This window comes from Choloepus didactylus, chromosome 18 (genome assembly GCF_015220235.1).
Source record: "Choloepus didactylus isolate mChoDid1 chromosome 18, mChoDid1.pri, whole genome shotgun sequence".
NCBI lineage: Eukaryota > Metazoa > Chordata > Mammalia > Pilosa > Megalonychidae > Choloepus > Choloepus didactylus.
In genome coordinates this window covers 31,100,361-31,124,390 of record NC_051324.1, presented here as the reverse complement: position 1 = coordinate 31,124,390, position 24,030 = coordinate 31,100,361, and the positions used below count along the sequence as shown (strand labels likewise).

Genomic DNA, 24,030 nt, shown 5'->3' with positions numbered 1-24,030 from the left:
CATTTGGCAGATTATTTTTATCCCTTTTAAGACTCAGAGTACATTTTGCCAAGAACTGCTGGAAAAACAACAATCCTGCTCTAAACTACAGCCTGGACCATATTAAGTGGGCAATAGTAGTATATATCAGAAAGAGACCCTTTAGAAAATAAACTGAAAATGCAGAACACTGCCAGGCACTTATTATAGTAACACTCCAATATCAAATGTTAACCTCCTGATCCTGGGCAAGTTGTACTGCCATACATCATTTTCATTTACATACTTTTATAAAAAAGAGAACAATGCTGGCCTATTTAACATTGCTATTAATAAGCTTAATTCAAAATTACAAATATTTCAATCACCAATTCACTATTTCCCAACCTTTTCTGGACAATTAGGTTGATGTTCCTCAGGGCGACATATTGCACCTCTGGCTCCCCAGACAGCAAAGTGACAAGAGGAGGGGCTAACTTCTTCAGCAGCATATTGTAGTAGTCAGAGTCCTTGGGTAACAATTCTAGAAATTTCATTAGGACTTTTACTGCTGAGAGCACCACTGCTGAGTTGGCATGAGATAGCCGGGGAGTTACCCGCTCACAGATGCTAAGGGCAGAAAAGGAAAATTAATATCTTGTATTATAATTTCTTTGCTCAATCCATTCGATAAGGTAATGTGACAGAGTTCCATGAACCAAGAATCATGAAATTAGAGTATCAGGAAAGTCAAAGCTTCATGCTTAAGTAAAACTGGGATCCAACACTGCAGAAGCCTCATTCCCAGCAAACTACAGGCAGAGCAGGGACATCAGAAGATTTTAGGAAACCAGCAATAAGGGACACTCAAAATGAAAGCACTTGAAGCTCACACCATTTACCTTCCTGTTCTGTCTCCCCCATATTATGTAAGAGCCCTGACTCATACATAGCTCCCTTCTCCTCAACCTATATGAAGTCAAATTATGCAATCTAAGGGATATTTCATAGTGAAAGATACTAACTAACCTGTGGTTGAAGGTTTCAATGAAAACTGCAGAAGGAGATAGGTTAGCAAGGAAAACTACCCCATCCCTTGCCCTCAGGATATAAAGGAAAACTTTGAAAGTTTTTTTTTTTAATTAATATCAGTACATCATTGCAATGTTCTCCCAACCTCTTCCCCTTCTCCTAAGTCTTGCCACCTGCCCTTAAATGCCTCGAGAAATCTTTGATATTTAATTATCTATGGAGGATTCTTCAGAAATTAATCTATTTTTGATAGCTCTTGAGCAACACAAGCAGCTAGCTGACTAAATTCATTTAAGGATACATATAAGTAGGCTGTGTTTTTCTCCCTTCCTCCTATATCAACTTGGCTGACTTTCTGATCCCCTTCAGGTCTTTTCACAAATGCCGACTTCTCACTGAGGCAATCTCTGACACCATTTTTAAAACTACAAGCCCTCATCCCCAAATGTCCTTTGTTCCTTAGAGCCCTTCCCTACTTCACCTTTCTCCCTAGAACTTATCATCACCTGACATATTATGTATCACATTAATTTTGTTTACTGTCTTCCACCCCCATGCCCCATCCTTCAGAATAAGTGCTCTATGAGGGCTATCATTTTTTCTGTCTACTGTTGTAGCCTCAAGAGCTAGAACAGTGTCTGGCACATAGCATGGGCTGAAAAATTATTTGCTGAATGAATGACTGAATGAGAGATGTCAATAATAAACAGAAAATAAAATTTTAGGTAAAGTTCTTTCCAGAAGATATTTGTACTTTGAATGATGGAAATAAACTATCAGGGTGAGCTTTAGTTAAGTCCAGAGGGAACTATTTCCCAGACAAGTGAAGAGCACTTACATTATAGTAGCTTGGAAACCAGCTTCAGCCAGGCAAGGAAGGTTCTTATCTACCATAATTAAAATATGTCAACTTTAATGAAGAGCCAACAATTCTTCGTAAGCACTTTGCCTAGTACGGTGCCTATATTCACAACATGCTCAATAAAATTTGGTGATAATTCCAACTCTGTGAACTAAAATATGTAATATGTATATGAATTTAGTAGTCAATTTCTGATAGTCAAAGAAAATTTGCAACACTAAGGTGGCAGAGGGCTGAGCAGAACAATCTTGGTGTGCCTTCCAAAATCTTTTCCAAATTTGGGCTGACATGATTTCTTTATCTAAAGGAATCAAATATTCTGCTGATTCTCATTCCTAACAGCCATTGCACTTTCTCTTCTACTGAATTACAGGTATAGTTCTACTTAATAATTAGTTATCAAGCCACTTATTATGTATCTAACAGAAGAAAAATTCATCACTACAGAGAGTCACTCAATAACCTTTATTTGCAAAATGGCCAGGAACTGCTGTTTGGGAGATGGGAGATTATAGAGATTTTAGTACTGTTCAAATAAGAAATGAAAAACACACATCTTTTGGAAAGAGCTATTTTTGCAGTGTTTACTCCACCACCTAAAATGTTCCTAAATTCACTGAGAAAACATCTTGGGGACAGTAATACCTACCCCACAAGCCACTGATCTTCCTCAGTATAACAGATCTTAATTCTAACAGCAGACACTAGAACTTACTGAGTCAGGCATGACTCCTTGATACTGCCCAGGGAAAAACACTGACCTCTGAGCCTCCCGGTCATCTTTAGGGTTGTAATTAGACAGGCAGTCCAGGATGAAAATCTGGCCCCATTCAGTGCACTCATTCAGGGCTGTCAGCAACTTATTAATGTTCTGTGGGTTTAGATCCAGTAAGTTGCTATTTGGGTGAGACTCACTGATTTCAGATAACGCTGCTACAGCATTAGCCACCACCTAGGAAAGCAGCAGACATGACCTTGATTCACCAAGAACAGTACAAACACCAATCTTCTCAGGATCACTTCATAGATCTCAACTCATAACCATTCCTAAACATTTTACCTAATTGGATAGAAACAGATAAACTATTTTCAAAACATATATTAAACCACCTATGGTAGGATATAAAGCTTTCCAGTGGTCAGACAACTGACATTAAAACAAATCATATATTGGCAGAAAACCATTATAATTTACTATTAAAAGACATGGGCCATTTTAGACTCAAAACCATCAACAAAATCAAGAAATATGACCAGCTTTAAAAACAATGAATTCTAAATATGAAATATGTACATTAGGCAACAGAGAGAAAAATTGTAGATCAAATAACTTTAAAGGTGTGTGGGTGTGTGTGCATGGAGAGTAGGGGTGACACCATAATCATATCACAAGTCTTAGAGTAAGAAAATGTGGGCTTGAGATCCTAGTTCACTAGTATATGTTGCTGGAAGAGCACATATCTGTGAAATTCACTCTCCTCATCTAAACCCGGGAAGAATTTAATCCACTTTACAGATTAATTTTGGTACAAAGATAACATTAGATGACATATGTATAAAAGCTTTCAGCAAATTACCATCATTCACAAGTCTAAGTTACATTTTTTTCACATCAACATCTCTGAAGTCAGGATGTATTTTACAGTGCATGACATGTCAAGTTTAATCATCAGCATGTTTCTTTCTTAGTAATATGGAAAATAATAATGTACTTTATAAGCAATGGCTTCTTAGATTCAAGGAAACATGGTATCTCAAATGTATCCTTCTTTCAAATCTTATGATAAATGAAAAATTGCTACCAAAGATTAGAAAGTACACTGTATCCTAAGAGAACTGGAAATCCATATTAATTGCAGGAAGAAAATTCAACACTCATCACAAAAATTACCAGATTATTTCTAATATAACTAAACAAATCTATAACCAATGAATGTTTAAAGCAATTTAAAAATTGCAAGAACACCCAAAACAAAAGACATAAAAAATTTATTACAGTCCTGTACAATGTGAGTTTAAAATCGTATTTTTGCAGTGAGGCTCCCAGTACTAAAGACTAGCAAGGTGAGGACAAATATAAAGATGCTATAAGTATAAATGACATGATAGGAGATAGAAGCTTTGTTATGTATATCAAAAAGATTCTCAAAAATGTCAACCCCCCCAAAAAGTCGACCCATTGTTAGTTCTTATTTTAAGTCCCTTGCTTCAGGCTTGAGAAACTAAGAGTTGTATGATTATCCTTTTGTTAGCAAGAGAAGAAACATATAATTTAGCTACTGATTTTAATATCCACATTATCTGGGAATCTGAACTTGTAAAATAAATGTTTAGAGAATATGATTCAACAAATAACACTTATGTCAATATCCATTATGCAAAAATCGATACCACAAATAGAATGAATCATCTCCAGCTATAATTTGGTGATCAGAACAAATCAAAGAAAAACCAAAGACTCACTTGTAATTGTGATTAGGAGTATAATATTTTACTGTTATTAGGATAAATCAGAAAGAATTATCTATTCACCCAGTGAATGGTAGCATGTATGAGATTCTTTTCTAATATTTGTTAACTCCACCATCAAACATGGGATTTAGTGAAAACTAAAAAGCATAAAGAGAAAAATAATAATCCCCTCCATCATTTCAGTGATTTAAGTGCAGGGAAAAGATATTTTATCTCCCATGAGTAACCTATTAGATAGACCCGATTATAGTATAAAGGATCAAAATATCATACTGGAAGACCAAATGCCTATTTTAATTTACTGTTGCAACATGCCTAGTTTTGGTTACCAGTTGTCAAAAGTAAACCTCCTACCACAATTTACCACTTCTGTCAGTCAAACCCTTTTCATGCTAAAAAAAAAGAAAAAAAATTAAATATAAGGTCTGTTAATAGGAAATGCAGAAGACAAAAAGGTGAGTAATGGGGGAATTCACAAGAGGATCAGGTAGGAAAAAAAAGAGAACAGTATGCTGAACAGAATGAACAATTAGAATTCCTATTATAATAGGCAACTGGATATTAAACCAAGTGCATAATGCAACTAATTGAGTATATGTTCTGGTATTTAAAATAGACAATTTCTGCTTATTATCATATTAAAATGAGTAAGGAAATAGAGAAAAGTTGAATTAAAAGATCTCGAGAGAGCAGATTTGAAGATTATGTTTAGCAAAGCCTGCAGTCTCAGAAAAGAGGTCACTTCCAGTCACTGAAACAGTCCCAACCAGAGGAGATGCTATTTCATCCTCCTATAACAAAACTCTACTTTGCCTCTAAAATTCCTGGAGTTCCTTCCATCGTACCTTTCCGCTTTCATCTCCTAATCTGTTTCCAGCTGAGGCAGGCCCAGAAGGGAGTGCTTAAAAGTTCTCCAGTAAGCCACATTTCTCTCACTCTTGCATGAAAACTTAAAATGAGCCAGTTACACTGAACTTAAATGAGACAACGAAACAGTTGGACTGGAAACAGGTGGTCAGGGGAGACTGGGATGGGAGAATGACTCACTTGTCAATTTTTACATGCTATTTCTTTGGCGTTTGTACTATATATATACACATATATACTACATATATATAGTCTTTTTAAAATAAACTTGAAAAATAATAGATTGTAACTTAAGATTCACTTCCTCTCCCAGACAGTCTTCTCCAAACAATAAGTCAATATCACAAAAGAACAAATCCAATTCCTGCATTAACTGCTTTAACTACCTGTGTATTAAAACAAAGATGTGCCTCTTTTACTTAAACCATCACTCTGAATTTGAATTGATAAGACTGTTATGAATAACATCTTCCCCTAGAAAATTTCTCTTAGGGAACACTGCCACAAAGAAAACAATGGCCTCCTAACCAAAATCTCAGAAAAAAAAAAAAAAAAAGGGCTTTCCCAAGAGTGGAAAGGGTTTATAATAGGAAATTTTGCTCTTGAAATTGACTTATAAATAGGATTCCTTTAAAGTGTGACTTTCTCAGTACATTAGTTAATTTTTTAAAACTTGGCATCTAAGTTACAAAGGAACACATCTATGGCATAAAAGGAAAAAAAAGACATTTATTCATTTTGCCTCCCAATTATGGTAAGCTCAGCTCTTTGGGAGACTGCAACGAAACATTTCCCTCATAGATACAGATATTAAGCACATGCAGACATTTACATACATGAACAACACTATACACACATATAGATGTATATATCTCACTTGATACTTATTGACAAGTCTGCCTCAACTAGACTTCTCTTCAATTTGACAATTTGTTATGGACCCTTGGAGTCTGTTAACATTCTTTTAAGTAAGCAATTTGTGTTTTGACCTACCTTATACTATACCTAATACACTGAGTTGCAAAAAGAGATTAAAAAAACAAAGTATCTAAATTTTACTGCACATTTACCAGGTGCCATTAATCCTCATAAAAACTCTAAGGTAGTTGCTATTAAAAATCTACCTATTACAGATAAGGAAGCAAGCTTAGAGAAGTTTATTGAGTTGCACAGGATCACATAGCTAGAAAGAGACAGTACTGGAATTTGAGGTCAGGTCTGTCTGATTCCATTGTCTGATACTAATCACTCTGTTTCTAGCATTTATAGAAGTAGCAAGAGCCATAAACTTCAACTGGGGTAAAGGGAGAGAAAAATCAGGGCTGGAGGGAAAATAAAATAATCAAACATTTCCAGGCAAAGGTGACATGTAGATTTACACAAGGAGAAAATTCTTCTACTTCATATATTTCAGAGATAATCATATCCTGGCAGCACATAAAGAGGAAGATTTACTACCTAACTACAAAATCTCATTTATAAGCTACCCCTATCTCATGTGCAGCAATTCCAAGGACATAAACCTGACCTCGGTTTTTAAAAAAGGAGTGAGCTGTGGCTGTGGGTATGGATAGAATAAAAATGATACTGTAAAAAAGGACTCTAGAAGGAAATCTGGATATCCACTGGGGTACAGTATTACAAACAGAAGGTACCTTATGAGAAATCTCCTACATATTTCCCTGTCCCTTTGAATGATTTTCATTCTGCACTTTAATTTCACTCACTTTCAGAGCCATGGAACCCAAGGAAGTTATCAATTTCCAGTACAGTGATTTCCTCCTATTAACTAAATTACTATTTAGAGGACTTTATTTCCAGAAATGACCTTCAAGGTCACACACTCTCAGCAGACTTAGCTTCAGATTTTCTGTTCAATTTTCAATCATTTTGACTGGTGCCCCTGAAGACCTGAATGACAGCAGTAGAAAAGCTGACTAAAACTAGTCTGATGAAATACACAGGTGGTTTATTTCAACTTCTTAAATCTCACAACAGTCTGGGATTTTGTTTACTCTTTTATGGAGTTTGTTCAAATGACATGCTAACATATAGGGAAATGTGTATCTGTTCTAGTCGTTTTTTAGTCATTATCATCTCCTTAATGAGACAATGACTATGTAATACCAGTTAAATTTTGTTTTTTGTTTTTTTTCACACCTCAAGCAAGTAAAACTTAGAGCTCATGCTTTAATCCATAAGACTGTCCAGAATGCAAACTGATAATGTGCCTACCATATTACATTCTATAGTGTTTAGTGTCTTATCCATTCTTCCTCTCCGGAATGAGAAAACTGCCTAGTTGAGGCAAGAAAATTTGAATACGTAGTAACAAGTAAGATGTACAAATAAGACAAAGTTATGGCCCAGTCAAAGGAACAAACGTACACTTCAACTGAGATACAGGAATTTAAACAACTAATGTTAATCAATTCAAAAAGTTTAGAGAAGATATTGCAAAAGAGATAGAGGCTGTAAAGGAAGCACTGGGCATGTATACGGCAGAATTCAAAAGTTCAAAAAAACAACTAGTAGAATCTATGGAAATGAAAGGCACAACACAAGAGATGAAAGACACAATGGAAACATACAACAGCAGATCTCAAGAGGCAGAAGAAAACACTCAGGAACTGGAGAACAAAACACCTGAAAGCCTACACGCAAAGGAGCAGATGGAGAAAAGAATGAAAAAATATGAGCAACGTCTCCGGGAACTCAACGATGAAACAAAGTACAATAATGTACGTATCATTGGTGTCCCAGAAGGAGAAGAGAAGGGAAAGGGGGCAGAAGCAATAATAGAGGAAATAATTAATGAAAATTTCCCATCTCTTATGAAAGACATAAAATTACAGATCCAAGAAGTGCAGCGTACTCCAAACAGAAGAGATACGAATAGGCCTACACCAAGATACCTAATAATCAGATTACCAAATGTCAAAGACAAAGAGAGAGTCCTGAAAGCAGCAAAAGAAAAGCGATCCATCACATACAAAGGAAGCTTAATAAGACTATGTGCAGATCTCTCAGCAGAAACCATGGAGGCAAGCCGCCAACCAAGAATCCTGTATCCAGCAAAGCTGTCCTTCAAATATGAGGGAGAGCTCAAAATATTTTCTGACAGACAGACAATGAGAAACTTTGTGAACAAGACACCTGTCCTACAGGAAATACTAAAGGGAGCACTACAGGGTGATAGAAGACAGGAGTGCGTGGTTTGGAACACAATTTTGGAAGATGGTAGCACAACAATGTAAGTATACTGAACAAAGGTAACTATGAATACGGATGAGAGAGGAAGGTGGGGAGCATGTGAGACACCACAAGAAAGGAGGAAAGATAACGACTGGGACTGTGTAACTTGGTGAAATCTAGAGTATTCAACAATTGTGATAAAATGTACAAATACGTTCTTTTACGAGGGAGAACAAGCAAATGTCAACCTTGCAAGGTGTTAAAAATGGGGAGGCATTGGGGGAGGGATGCAATCAGCATAAACTAGAGACTGTAACTAATAGAATCATTGTATTATGCTTCCTTTAATGTAACAAAGGTGATATACCAAGCTGAATGCAGATAAGAGGGGGGGATAGGGGAGGCATGTTAGACACTTGACATTGGTGGTATTGTCTGATTCTTTATTCTACTTTGATTTAAGGTTATTTTTCCTTTTGCTGCTTCCTAGCTGTCATTTTTTTTTGTCCTCTTTCTTTTGCCTACCTTCTTTGACTCTCCCTCCTGCCTTGTGGAAGAAATGTAGATGCTCTTATATAGATAGTGGTGAAGGTGGTGAACACATAAATGTATGACCATGCAGAAAACCATCGATTATTTACTTGGGATGGAATGTATGGTGAGTGAACAAAACCATATTAAAAAAAAAAATGGGTTGATGACAAAACCTCGAGGGCAATATACTGAGTGAAATAAGCCAGACACATTAGGACAATTATTGCAGGGTCTCACTGATAGGAACTAATTATAATATCTCACTGATAGGAACTAATTATAATATGTAAACTCATAAACATGAAATATAAGGTACCAAGATATAGGATGAGGCTTAAGAATGGGGAGTGGTTGCTTAGTATGAGCAGAATGTTCAATTAGGATGAACTTAAATGTTTGGAAATGAACAGGGGTGTTGGTAGCAAGATGTGAGAATAACTAACAGCGCTGAATGGTGTGTGAATGAGGTGAAAAGGGGAAGCTAAGAGTCATATATGTCACCAGAAGGAAAGCTGGGAGGTCAAAAGATGGGAATGTAAAAAACTGAATCCTATGGTGGGCAATGTCCATGATCAACTGTACAAATACTAGAAATCGTTTCCATGAACCAGAACAAATGTATGGCAATACAATTAGAAGTTAAAAATAGAGGGGCATATAGGGAAGAACTATATACCTATTACAAACTATATACTACAGTTAGTAGTATTTCAACATTTTTTCATAAACAGTAACAAATGTACTATATCAATACTACGAGTCAACAATTGAGGGGGGTTGGTTAGGGATAGGGGAGGATTAGAGTTTCCTTTTCTTTTTTCATCTTTCACTTTATTTCTTGTCTGGAGTAATGAAAAGTTTCTAAAAATTGAACAAAATTAAGTGTGATGGATGCACAGGTGTATGAGGGTACCCAGGGGCAAGTGATTGTACACTTTGCATCTTTGGATAATTGTATGGTATCTGAACAATCTCAATAAAAATGAAAAAAAAAAAAATCTATCAATATGGGTGCATCAATTGAACAAATGTACCACACTAATGCAAGACATTAATAACAGAGGAAACTGTGTATGGGGAGGTGGGAGAGGGTATATGGGAACACTACTTCCTGTGCAATTTTTCTGCAAATCTAAAACTGCTCTATAAATAATGCTTATTATGGGAGAAAAAAATAAAATAAAAAAATAAAAAAGAGAAACCAACTGGGGAGGGGAGCAGGGTTGAATCTTCTATTACTGACTGGTGGTGACACCCTCTCAGGAATCATGGTTTAAGGACGTACGTGCACGTATGCATGCACACACACAGGAAGCACACACCTACTCCTACCTATGCCTAGGAGGTGGCTGAAAGATTCCTTATGGTAGTCAGTACCATAAGTAACTTAAAAAAATGTGTCTTGCCTCATCCTTTGACCTTGAAGCATAATAAACAGGAACCAAGGTTACCCAAAGAATAAAATGAACCAAGTAAGAGATGTCAAAGAAAGATTTGGTCAAATACCTGACCAGGTATTTGAGAGACAGCATCAACTTCAAGGCAAATTGCAACTTGCCATTTGAAAGACTCCAACAAAAAATTACTCAGCAATTAGGCACTCTTAGTGTTATTCACCTCCAAGTAAACACTGCATTAGGCAAAATGGGAACACTTTTAAAAAGTAGCTACGTTCCTCCCTCTTCTTGGTAATGATATTTAATGACCAATGGCTCAATTCAAATGAGCTTCAGTTCCTAGCAGAGTCAATGTACCACTTGGGATTTGCTCCCCTTCATTATACAGGCAAAGTTTAAAATCTCTAATAAATGAAACAAAAGAGCCCAAAACTCTTTCTGCCTAACATGTAGAATATAATAAGGTTAGCTAAGAGAAATTTTGTCCTTGAATTCTCCTGGAGAAAAATGCATTATAAAAATTAGGCAATAAAGATCATTTTGTTTCCAATCCCACACCACCAGAAAAATATCACATCTATCTGAAGAAACAATCATTCAAAAAAAAAAGGGGGGGGGCATGATATAAATTGAACATAAAACCTCCCAAAGAAAATGAAAGTGTTGATTTGTTTCTGAGCAAACACAGAGATAGGTACAATTCAAAGATCCTTGTATTTTACCGTTTGGTTCTTACCTCAGAAACACCTAGTGTGTGAGACAGAGAATCTGTGGGACACAAAGCAATCATAATTCCCAGGGCTGCTTCTGGTCCAATGTTCAAAGACAAGATTTGTTTTTAAAATGTCTGTAAAAGGGACCCATTTTAAATAGTGTTCCCTTTATAAAAAGCAAAACCTTATTACCATTGGATTTGAATCTGCTATGAGATCTCGCAGAGAATCCAGAAATCCCTGATCTTCCACCATTTGGGCATTGATATCATGGAGCTTTGCCACGCAGACTGCTGCTGTTTTCCGAACATAGGGATCTTCATCCTTCAAGCATTTGCGGAGGGGCTCACAAAGATATTCAGTAATCTTGTCGACTCGGATGCACCCCATGGTTCTGACGGCCAAGGCCCGAATCAAAGGATTGGGATCTTCACAGTCCTACAGAATACAATTAATAAACAACTGAAGATGTACACATGACTAAAAGTAAAAAGTCCAGTGTACATAAGCCATAAAAGAATATTTAGTAATATTAGAAGTTATACCATACCTTCCATTACATTCTATGTCAAAACCCAAATCTCCCATGCTATGCCTATCCTAAGCACAAATCTTCATTGCATATTTAAAAGTTTAGGTTAGAATTAATTTAGCTGTTTTACATATACAATGAGGAAATGCCTAGTGAGTGTCATTACAGAGCTGGACAGAAGTTTTGTGAGCTGGTGTCACCATCCTGATAGACATTAGCAGATGCCCTGAAAAAGAAAAAGGGTTTGTATTTAGATACAGGAAAAAACTGGAATTGGAAACACTGTGTCCCACTCCACTAGTAAGAAGCAGAGAGAAAAGACTGCTGGAAATTTTAGGGGCTACAACAAAAAAAACTGATTTTTTTTTTTTTTAAATTATTTAAATGCAGATTAGGTTCCTGACAGGGGAAAAAAAAACAGAAGTAAAAAAATATTGAAATATTGACAGGAACAATCTCATTATGCTCATTAAATCTAATGATAGGAAAAGAAGATTTGAACACTAATTGGGTGTTTGATAATCTTAAGAAATTAGTGTAATTTTTAAAAATGTAACAATGGTATTGTGGTTACATTTAGAAAAGAGATCTTATTCTGGCAAATTTAAAAATGAAATAATATGATGTTTGAGACATGTGCTTAAAAATTATTCTGTAGGAGTGGGGGTAGAAGTCAGGAAAGTATGTATGGGGAGAACAAATAAAACAAAAGTGGTCCTATGTTAGCAACTGTTGAAACAGCAAGATGGGTAATTGGAATTTATTATACTATTCCCTTCTACTTAGGTATCTTTGAAACTTTAAATAACAACAAAAAAAAATGTTTAATCAAATGCTGTTAAACCTATTAAATGAGACAAGACAGCAGCTCCTGCAGTCTCTGTTACTGCTAACTCACAAGCATAATATCTACAAAGAAAAAATATATGTGAAAAGAAGGGATCAGCTTCAGAAAGTTTCAATGAGGAACAGTACAAACACATACTTCTCCACTTGCTCCACTATCACTCTAAAGGAAAATTACAAATTACTTTTAAAATAAGGAAGGAAAAAGGTGCTTTGGTAAAAAGTGTGTTAATTATATAAGAGCTGGCATCTGTGTTCATAGCATTACTGCTAAGGTCCCAGATTACTGATATTATAATGAAATGCTCAAACTCTGTCAGCCTTGGAAGATTAAAAAGTGAGATTTTACCTGGCTTCCTTCTACCCATCTGGCAAGGATGCACCAAGCCCAGCTAACAGAAGGCTTGCCATATGGTTTGAATTTCCTTGGATGACACATACTGACATATAGTATGCTTAAAACATGAACATTACTAGTCATTGCCAGTACTTCCCTGGAGGCCCTCCTTTGGAACAGAGGTTGCTCACTTGCAATGCAGACACAAACTACACCAACAGACACTCCTGAAAAGGTTACCTAAGATACGAGACATTGTTGTTGAGTCTTTGGGAAAATTACCTTCACAAAGCTATTGACAGCCATGATGGCCATGTCTGGCTGGCTCTTGGCATAATTCATCAAATAGAGATACACAAGCTTCTTGAGTTCCAGGTTGTCAGTCTGCATACAGTTCACTACATCTGGAAAGAGAGAGCTGAGAAGAGAGGGAAAAAAAGAAAAGAAAAATGAATAGAAGTTCATACCAAACTGTTTGACAGAACATGAAGAAAAAGCCTTATTTTACAGCATAATTTTGCTGCAAGGACATAAATCCTCAGGGTGATAAAGAATTACTAAAGAAATCATAGTATTGTCCCAAAAAGGTCTTCAAAAATAGATTTTAAAAAATCTTTTTATTATGAAAAATTTCAAAGAAATGTAAAGAGAGCAGTACAGTGAACATGATGTAGCCATCATCCAGCTGCAACAAATATCAATACAAGCCCAATCTTGTTTCATCTCTATCCCCACATACTGTCCCACCTCTACCCATCCAGCTGTTCCAGAATATTTTGAAATAAATCCTAGACATATTACATCTATAATATTTTAGATATCATTTTCATATATTTATTTATTGCTATATATATATATTTAGATATATTTTATGTCTAAAAGATGAGGAATATTCCAAAAAAAAACAATACCATTATCATATCCCCCAAATTGACAATTCTTCATATTAGTTGATCGTCATTTCAAAAGCACTATAGTCATTATGCTTATTAATGCTTATATTCTTCCATCTTTGACCAGTGGGAACTTAGTCGGCTCCTCAGTTCTTGTGACATGACCCTGTATTTCAATAGCTTCCTTGCTTTCTGGTATGACAAGATGTTCCATCCAGGCTCACTTTGTACACTTCTTATCCAAGATCTGAAATTAGTCATTTCTCCAAAAATCCCTGATTCCCTTTTAGTGGAATTTTTAAAAATTTATTTATAGATTCAGAAAAATGATAATCTGATTATAAACAAACAAAGAAGTTTATACCTTTACTAAGTTCTAGTCATTTCATGATTTATCATACTCTTGTAAAGCCACAGGAAAGAAACTGATGTTTCCATTCACAATGAGGTACTATTAGCTGAGGTATGGTTGAGCTTGTCAGATTTTTAAATGTATACTGTATTTTTAAAATAGAGGTTGACTGTAATTTTAAAAGAATTTAGCAATTAACCCCCCCAAGGCTTTATCAAAGTACCTTATAAATGTTAAATATTTTTAAAGAACTTACTACTATAAAAGAACGGAGAAACAAATAATATATTTCTACAGAAAAGTAAGAGAATGACTAAAATAACCAGTCACATGGTATATAGCTCCCATATTCACACAAAAACAGTACAGAATAGAAATTATTTACAAAAACAAAGGTGGGCCAAAAAGTCAAAGAATTTACCAGGTCTCCAATGAACCAATGACTTCTGTCCTGGAAGGGAAACTATCTGTTTAACTTGCACTTTATGGTACCAAGTGTAGTTTTATGCACATGGAGATATTTGATGCTAATGGAAGATGTGTCTATTACTTTCCAACATGAGCTTTCTCCATTTTCAAGGGGCATTACTGTAAACCAATCAATAAATGTGAAACATCAACCAGATCCTAAATCATTTAATTCCAATAATCTGCACAAGATTAAGAACACTTACTGGTCAAACTTCTAGAGGTAAAACTGATAAGTACCAATACATAAAGTTAGACACCTGTACTGTCCAAGACGGCAGCCAACAGTCACACGGCTATTGAGTACTTGCAATGTGGTTAGTCCACATTAATTTGTGCAGACAGCATGAAAAAAAGGTAAAATGTCATTAATAATTTTTTATATTGATTACATGTTGGAATACATTTTGGCTATATTGGGTTAAATAAAATATATTATTAAAATTAATTTCAAGTGTTTATTTTTACTTTTTAACATGGCTCGCATTGCATTTCTACTGGACAGCAACTAGAGGTTGCTTGCAGGGGAGAACTGAAATATGATAGCCCAAATAGCTACTCTCTATTCATTCTGTTTCTTTGAGCTATGTGCCTAGACCCAGCTCAAATCCCACCTCCTCCAAGAAGGGTTCTTCAACTATTCCTATTTACATGGATCTCTCTTTTCAGAGCTCTTATTGATCTCCACGTATACCTTTTACCATTCGGTTATATTAATTGTATTTTATTATTCCCTACCTTTTCAAGTTTGGGGTATCTTCAACTAGACAGTAAACGTCATGAAGGCTGAAAGACATTTGCTATACTTTTGTTTGCATCATGCTTTGTGGTATAGTGCGAGGCACATAATAAATCATCAGTATTTAACAAATTAACCAGTAGTATTTATCAAGCACACAAAAGGAAACATGAGTTTTAACTTTTCTGTTGGATACAGAAATAAGCCTGGCAAGGACACAAGTGTCACAGGAAAGACGTATGTTGACTTTTACCAGTTCATTTTTACTGATGCTCTCAATCTAGATTTGTTCCTTGGCAAAAATGGCCACTCAGTGACTTAGATCACGGGTGGGCAAACTACAGCCTGTGGGCCAAATCTGGCCTTCTGCCTATTGCCCTATGAGCTGTGGGCTAAAAACAGTTTTTACAAATGAACATTTACAATTGATTTGATGACAGGGAACAACAACCTTGAGCACCAATTAATCATGTTATCCCTCCAAAAAAGAATCCCATTCTTCCCTTTAGTAGAAAAAACTGTACTTATTATCATTTGAATTTTGTCAACAAAAATTTTGTAGAAATTCGTTTTGTCTTTTATTAGATAAGAACCTATATGGCATCCTCAATTTTTCCTCTTGGTCCAGTAAATCTTCAATTTTTACTATCTGGCCCTTTACAAAAAAAGTTTGTCAGTTCCTGGGACAGAGGGTCACAAAATAGCAACTTAAGAATCAAATACATTTCTGTGCTAAAAAACAAAACAACAATAAAAATCCATCTCAGAATAGCAGCACAAGGAACACGAGAAGACACTGAGCCATTTATTATTGCTACCACATCTATCTACGCCATTTTGGTTAGGAGAGCAGTTCTCAATTTTTTGGTCTCAGGATTCGTTTACATTCTTAAAAATTACTCAGATTCACAAAGAGCTTTAGGTTAGGTAGATTAAACCTATTGATATTGAACCATATCAGGAAATAAAACTGATAAATTTTTAAAAATATTAATCCATTTTAAAAAATTTCATAGTAATATAATTTTTAAATGAAATTTACTATATTTAAAAAAATCAGTGAGAAGATCAACATTGTTTTACCTTTTTGCAAATCTTTTTAACATCTGATTTAAATGAAGACAACTGGATTCTCATATTTGCTACTTCAATCTATTATGGAATGTTGTTTGGGGTTCAGGTATAATTAGAAAACTCAACTACAACAAACATGTATGTAAACTGAGAAAGGGACAAGTATTTTAATAGCTTTTTCATATAATTGTGGATATTATGATACTACAGTGAACCTAGATAAAAGAAGTTTTTCTTTTCTTTTTAGTCCACAAATGGTAATTTCTTAAAAGTTTAGTTGCCATATAGAATCTGAAACCATATTAAACCTTTCGTACTTTTTCTTTTTGCATTAAATCCATTAGTTTATCACATTTAGAATGGAACTTTTACCCAAGTATGATTTTGTGGCATATGCACAGTCATTTGGAAAATACTGGTTCATTGAGTTATGCAAATCTTCCTGATGTTGACACATTTTCAACACAACACAATCATATTCATTAATTCTACCACAAATCTCATTAGAAAAACCTTTAAGTATTGGGAAGCTGTCCTATTCACAATGTCAGATACAAGTTTTCCAAAATTCTAATTTTGGCATTAAAGCTCAATTTACCATAAATTTTCCCTTCGAAATGACAGAATCATTTTGCTCATTTTTAACTAAATGTCTCCCAAATACCAAAGTCTGAAAAATTATGGTTAGTCTGTCAATCACTTTTTCACATGAAAATGATGTTCACAATTCAAACAATTGTACAAGTGCTTTTTTTCAAGTCAACTATCATACTTGGCTACATAACACATTTTACGGAATTCCTATTTCATTACAAAGAATATTAAAAAGACCTGTATCAAGGTTCAAGATTTAATAAAATTCATTTTTAATGCTTAGGACAGTCCTAAGTGAAACTGCCTTTTTTTCCTACAAATACATGGTGGTAAAGAACACAATGACTACCATTATAGTCTGACCCCACTCTCTTGATTCATGCTAAGTAACCAGCAGTTTTAACCACCACTACTTTTCCACCATCAGTACAAATGTCAACCTAGTGAAAAAGGCAAAATATCAACTAAGTACTATTATAAAAATATCTCTGATCTCATGATCTCACTGAAAGGATCCTGTAGATCCTCAGGGGCCTGCAGGTAATCCTTGTTTATTTCCAAATCATCTTGCTAAATTACAGAAACAAAGGAAAAAAAACAAATTTATTTCAACATCAATTTTCATCTTTAATTCAGCATCTGAATGAAGAGTTGTAAAGCTGAGGGCATTGGCTTGAGTCAATTAAAGAACATGTGAGCTTCTGCTTCTCAGTGCATTTTTATCATCATCTAAAACTGGGTCAGCCAACAGATTTGTAACTGTGCCAGCTCTCAGGAGGTTTAATACTACATCTGTATACAACAAATCAAACTTGTTTCACTCTGCCAAAAAAAATACCTTAAATCAGAGAGTTAATGAAAAAGCAACCACACTTCCTGATGATGTTTTCAATGGGTACCCAAAAAGCCATAAAATGAGGTGTGAGTCTCCGAAGTGACCAATGGTAGCAGTGATTATTCTTACCTAACATCTTTCCCCACAGTCATAGCAGCAATCACTTTCTTCACAGCCTCCTTCCTCTTTTCTTTCTTTTCATTGTTAAGTTCAGCCTTTAATTCAAAGATTTCTCCTGTAAGAGATGACAACTCAGTGAGGTCCCAGGACCAAAGAACTAGCACAGAATGCTGCATTATATAAACCTGACACCAGGATAGCTGGCCAGGGGAAAAGGAGCAACTGAAACAAGATTAATAAAAAATTATAGGCTAGGTAAAATTCAAAGTCCTAGAATATTAGCTGACCCATGGTTAGGACACCACCAATAAATTTTAAGTCTTTTTAAGTTATGGCCAGAGGGGAAGATGCAACCCAGATCTTTAGGAACCTTAGGAGTGGGAAAAAGAAATCTCACAATATCTAACTACAATGGGGAGAAAACAGTATATCAGGGATGATCTCCATCAGAATTTCAAAGCCCTGAAGAGAAAATAAATTCAAGCAGGGAACAGGTTTACAGATCAGTGTTTTAAAACCAAAAGACACTCCTAATTAGCATCTCATTCACCCCCTCCCAACTTTACAGATAAAGAACTGAGGCTCAAAGGTGACAGTGAGTTCATGACAGAGTTGGGCTTAGATCTGTCTCTCCTGACTCTTGAATCTATAGGTTCTCAACTTTGCTCACATACTAAGATTTCCTGCAGAGTATTTAACAGTAACAATGTTCAGGCCCCATTCTGGACCAAATGAATCAGAAAGCCCAGGAGAAATCTTATGTTTATATTCTTAAAGCTCCCCAGGTGATTCTAATGCCAGGGTTGCGAATCACTGCTCTAATTAGTACTTTACAAGTTAGTGGTCCCACCCTATTCAATCAATTTAACAAGAATAATAATCTTATAGATTCAGTAATGGTACGAACCAAGTCATTTCTAAAGGTACAGTCTTGAATGAGTGCTCAGACCCTGCTCTGTAAGATGCCAGGGACCATCATTACTATTTTAAGACTCAGCTCTAGGTTCATCTGTCTTCAGAAGACTGAACTGAAGTAAAAAAGAAGGTAACACTCAGCTGGTTTTAAAAGAAAGCAAAACCATGCCACTAAGCCCATAAAAAAGAGGTTGACTACTCTCACCTCAACCTTACATGTACCCTTAAACTCTTCTACAATATTGCCTCATTTTCCTCCACCTTCAAGACTACTACTGATGTTCATTTTAACCAGATCTCATTCACCAGCATAGAAACAGTGGGGACAAACAAATTATGGGATTTGCCTGAAGCCCCTAAACAGGAATGATGAAACTGCTATCCCGTGTGAGCACTGAAAAGGCTTGTTTCATCAATATCCATTGCCAATTAAAGCAAACAACTGCTACAAGATTTTTTATTCAACAACTGCAAAAATAGCACACCCAGAAAAGCTGGGCCCCTTAAGGAGTTACTCTCCTCTACACCAAGTCCTATGCTGCCAAAATTCAGTTTTCAGGTTTCCAACATTTACTTTTGGGAACAGTAAAGGGCAAACAGCAGGGTTTTAAGAAGTATGAAATGTGAAGAGTAGCACAATCAAAACAGGATCTGTCTTTGGATAATTGTATGGTATCTGAACAATCCCAATAAAAATTAAAAAAAAAAAACAGGATCTAACTGAAATTATTCCAAATCCAATAGCATAAACTTAAAGAATATATTCGGTGGCAGTTCTGGTGGGCATTGCAGAAAGCAAAAGGAACACAGTCTACCCATTTTTAAAAATGTACTTATCCAGTGGTGATTTGATCTATATCTAATGTTTACAAATTCCTGAATTTAAAAAATGTTACAAGACCCCTTACAAGAGAAAGTTTGAAGAGTTAGGTGAGTTTTAATTATATCCCTTTATATCATTATAGACAATTTTTTATTCACCAAAGCACAAAATATGTTAAAAGGAAAAGGAAATAAATACATTTCAGAATAAAAAAATCAGAAAGAATGAAAATGACTGATAAGGGGCCAATGGCTTTTGTGGGTATAAATAACAAAGACACAGAGAAAGGGTTTGGGTAGAGCCAAGGAGGGGTACTAAGTGAGAGAAGGTATCTCATATACACAACCTTATTAAATTCTTATCTTTTTCCCTTCTTCTCCTCCCTGTAATCAAATCTACCAAGCATTGCTATCAGTTGTCAATGGCTCTCAATCTTGGCTACTTTAGAATAGTCTGAGGAGCTTTTAAAAATCCCCATACCAGGTCATATCTCAGACCAATTAAATCAGGATCTCTGGGGGTTGGGCCTGGACATCAGTACCGTTTTTTTTTTTTTTATTTTTTTTTTATTTTTTTTTTTTAATCATCATTTTATTGAGATATATTCACATACCACGCAGTCATACAAAACAAATTGTACTTTCGATTGTTTACAGTACCATTACATAGTTGTACATTCATCACCTAAATCAATCCCTGACACCTTCATTAGCACACACACAAAAATAACAAGAATAATAATTAGAGTGAAAAAGAGCAATTGAAGTAAAAAAGAACACTAGCTACCTTTGTCTGTTTGTTTGCTTCCCCTACTTTTCTACACATCGATCCATAAACTAGACAAAGTGGAGTTTGGTCCTTATGGCATTCCCAATCCCACTGTCACCCCTCATAAGCTACATTTTTATACAACTGTCTTCGAGATTCATGGGTTCTGGGTTGTAGTTTAATAGTTTCAGGTATCCACCACCAGCTACCCCAATTCTTTAGAACCTAAAAAAGGTTGTCTAAAGTGTGCGTAAGAGTGCCCACCAGAGTGATCTCTCGGCTCGTTTTGGAATCTCTCTGCCACTGAAGCTTATTTCATTTCCTTTCACATCCCCCTTTTGGTCAAGAAGATGTTCTCCATCCCACGATGCCGGGTCTACATTCCTCCCCGGGAGTCATATTCCACGTTGCCAGGGAGATTCACTTCCCTGGGTGTCTGATCCCACGTAGGGGGGAGGGCAGTGATTTCACCTTTCAAGTTGGCTTAGCCAGAGAGAGAGGGCCACATCTGAGCAACAAAGAGGCATTCAGGAGGAGACTCTTAGGCACAAATACAGGGAGGCCTAGCCTCTCCTTTGCAGCAACCGTCTTCCCAAGGGTAAAACTTATGGTAGAGGGCTCAACCCATCAAACCACCAGTCCCCTATGTCTGTGGTCATGTTAGCAACCATGGAGGTGGGGTAGGCGAATACCCCTGCATTCTCCACAGTCTCCTCAACGGGGCACTACATCTTTTTTTTTTTTTTTTTTTTCCTTGTTTGTCTTTTTTCTTTTTTTTTTTTTTTTAACTTTCCCTTCTTTTTTGAAATCAACTGTATGAAAAAAAAAGTTAAAAAGAAAACAAACATACAATAAAAGAACATTTCAAAGAGACCATAGCAAGGGAGTAAGAAAAAGACAACTAACCTAAGATAACTGCTTAACTTCCAACATGTTCCTACTTTACCCCAAGAAAGTTACATACTATAGCAACATTTCAGTGAACTTGTTCCTACTACATCCATCAGAAATTAACAGACCATAGTCATTTCTGGGCATCCCCAGAACGTTAAATAGCTTATCTGTTCTTCTTGGATTATTGTTCCCCCTTCCTTAATTGCTCTCTACTGCTAGTTCCCCTACATTCTACATTATAAACCGTTTGTTTTCCATTTTTCAAAGTTCACATTAGTGGTAGCATATAATATTTCTCTTTTTGTGCCTGGCTTATTTCGCTCAGCATTATGTCTTCAAGGTTCATCCATGTTGTCATATGTTTCACCAGATCGTTCCTTCTTACTGCCGCGTAGTAGTCCATCGTGTGTATATACCACATTTTATTTATCCACTCATCTGTTGATGGACATTTGGGTTGTTTCCATCTCTTGGCAATTGTGAATAATGCTGCTATGAACATTGGCGTGCAGATATCTGTTCGTGTCACTGCTTTCCGATCTTCCGGGTATATCCCGAGAAGTGCAATCGCTGGATCGAATGGTAGCTCTATCTCTAGTTTTCTAAGGAACTGCCAGACTGACTTCCAGAGTGGCTGAACCATTATACAGTCCCACCAACAATGAATAAGAGTTCCAATTTCTCCACATCCCCTCCAGCATTTGTAGTTTCCTGTTTGTTTAATGGCAGCCATTCTAACCGGTGTTAGATGGTATCTCATTGTGGTCTTAATTTGCATCTCTCTAATAGCTAGTGAAGCTGAACATTTTTCATGTGTTTCTTGGCCATTTGTATTTCCTCTTCGGAGAACTGTCTTTTCATATCTTTTGCCCATTTTATAATTGGGCTGTCTGTACTATTGTCATTGAGTTGTAGGATTTCTTTGTATATGCAAGATATCAGTCTTTTGTCAGATACATGGTTTCCAAAAATTTTTTCCCATTGAGTTGGCTGCCTCTTTACCTTTTTGAGAAATTCCTTTGAGGTGCAGAAACTTCTAAGCTTGAGGAGTTCCCATTTATCTATTTTCTCTTTTGTTGCTTGTGCTTTGGGTGTAAAGTCTAGGAAGTGGCCTCCTAATACAAGGTCTTGAAGATGTTTTCCTACATTATCTTCTAGGAGTTTAATGGTACTTTCTTTTATATTGAGATCCTTGGTCCATTTTGAGTTAATTTTTGTGTAGGGGGTGAGGTAGGGGTCCTCTTTCATTCTTTTGGATATGGATATCCAACTCTCCCAGCCCCATTTGTTGAAAAGACCATTATGGCTCAGTTCGGTGACTTTGGGGGCCTTATCAAAGATCAGTCGGCCATAGATCTGAGGGTCTATCTCTGAATTCTCAATTCGATTCCATTGATCTATATGTCTATCTTTGTGCCAGTACCATGCTGTTTTGGCAACTGTGGCTTTATAATAAGCTTCAAAGTCAGGGAGTGTAAGTCCTCCCACTTCGTTTTTCTTTTTTAAAGTGTCTTTAGCAATTCGAGGCATCTTCCCTTTCCAAATAAATTTGATAACTAGCTTTTCCAAGTCTGCAAAGTAGGTTGTTGGAATTTTGATTGGGATTGCATTGAATCTGTAGATGAGTTTGGGTAGAATTGACATCTTAATGACATTTAGCCTTCCTATCCATGAACATGGAATATTTTTCCATCTTTTAAGGTCCCCTTCTATTTCTTTTAGTAGAGTTATGTAGTTTTCTTTGTATAGGTCTTTTACATCTTTGGTTAAGTTTATTCCTAGGTACTTGATTTTTTTAGTTGCTATTGAAAATGGTATCTTTTTCTTGAGTGTCTCTTCAGTTTGTTCATTTCTAGCATATAGAAACATTACTGACTTACGTGCATTAATCTTGTATCCCGCTACTTTGCTAAATTTGTTTATTAGCTCTAGTAGGTGTATCGTTGATTTCTCAGGGTTTTCTAGATATAAGATCATATCATCTGCAAACAATGACAGTTTTACTTCTTCTTTTCCAATTTGGATGCCTTTTATTTCTTTGTCTTGCCGGATTGCCCTGGCTAGCACTTCCAGCACAATGTTGAATAACAGTGGTGACAGCGGGCATCCTTGTCTTGTTCCTGATCTTAGAGGGAAGGCTTTCAGTCTCTCACCATTGAGTGCTATGCTGGCTGTGGGTTTTTCATATATGCTCTTTATCATGTTGAGGAAGTTTCCTTCAATTCCTACCTTTTGAAGTGTTTTTATCAAAAACGGATGTTGGATTTTGTCAAATGCTTTTTCAGCATCTATTGAGATGATCAATTGATTTTTCCCTTTCGAGTTTTTAATGTGTTGTAATACATTGATTGTTTTTCTTATGTTGAACCATCCTTGCATGCCTGGAATGAACCCCACTTGGTCATGGTGTATGATTTTTTGATGTGTCTTTGGATTCGATTTGCAAGTATTTTGTTGAGGATTTTTGCATCTATATTCATTAGGGAGATTGGCCGGTAGTTTTCCTTTTTTGTAGCATCTTTGCCTGGTTTTGGTATTAGATTGATGTTAGCTTCATAAAATGAGTTAGGTAGTGTTCCATTTTTTTCAATGTTTTGAAAGAGTTTGAGTAAGATTGGTGTCAGTTCTTTCTGGAAAGTTTGGTAGAATTCCCCTGTGAAGCCATCTGGCCCTGGGCATTTATTTGTGGGAAGATTTTTGATGACTGATTGGATCTCTTTGCTTGTGATGGGTTGGTTGAGGTCTTCTATTTCTTCTCTGGTCAGTCTAGGTTGTTCATATGTTTCCAGGAAATTGTCCATTTCTTCTAC

At 36.0% G+C, this 24,030-nt stretch overlaps 1 protein-coding gene across 5 annotated transcripts in view; it reads right to left on the bottom strand.

Moving 5' to 3' along the window:
- Window positions 1-24,030, bottom strand: part of AP2B1 (adaptor related protein complex 2 subunit beta 1) — a 141,656-nt gene that overhangs the window by 100,158 nt on the left and 17,468 nt on the right. For all 5 annotated transcript variants that reach the window (XM_037810841.1, XM_037810844.1, XM_037810840.1 and 2 more), the window contains 5 exons: window positions 17,830-17,935; window positions 13,028-13,163; window positions 11,223-11,468; window positions 2,614-2,804; window positions 367-588 (listed from right to left, as the gene is read on the bottom strand). In XM_037810841.1, the coding sequence (XP_037666769.1) occupies window positions 367-588; window positions 2,614-2,804; window positions 11,223-11,468; window positions 13,028-13,163; window positions 17,830-17,935 (901 nt within the window). The remainder of the gene's footprint in view (window positions 1-366; window positions 589-2,613; window positions 2,805-11,222; window positions 11,469-13,027; window positions 13,164-17,829; window positions 17,936-24,030) is intronic.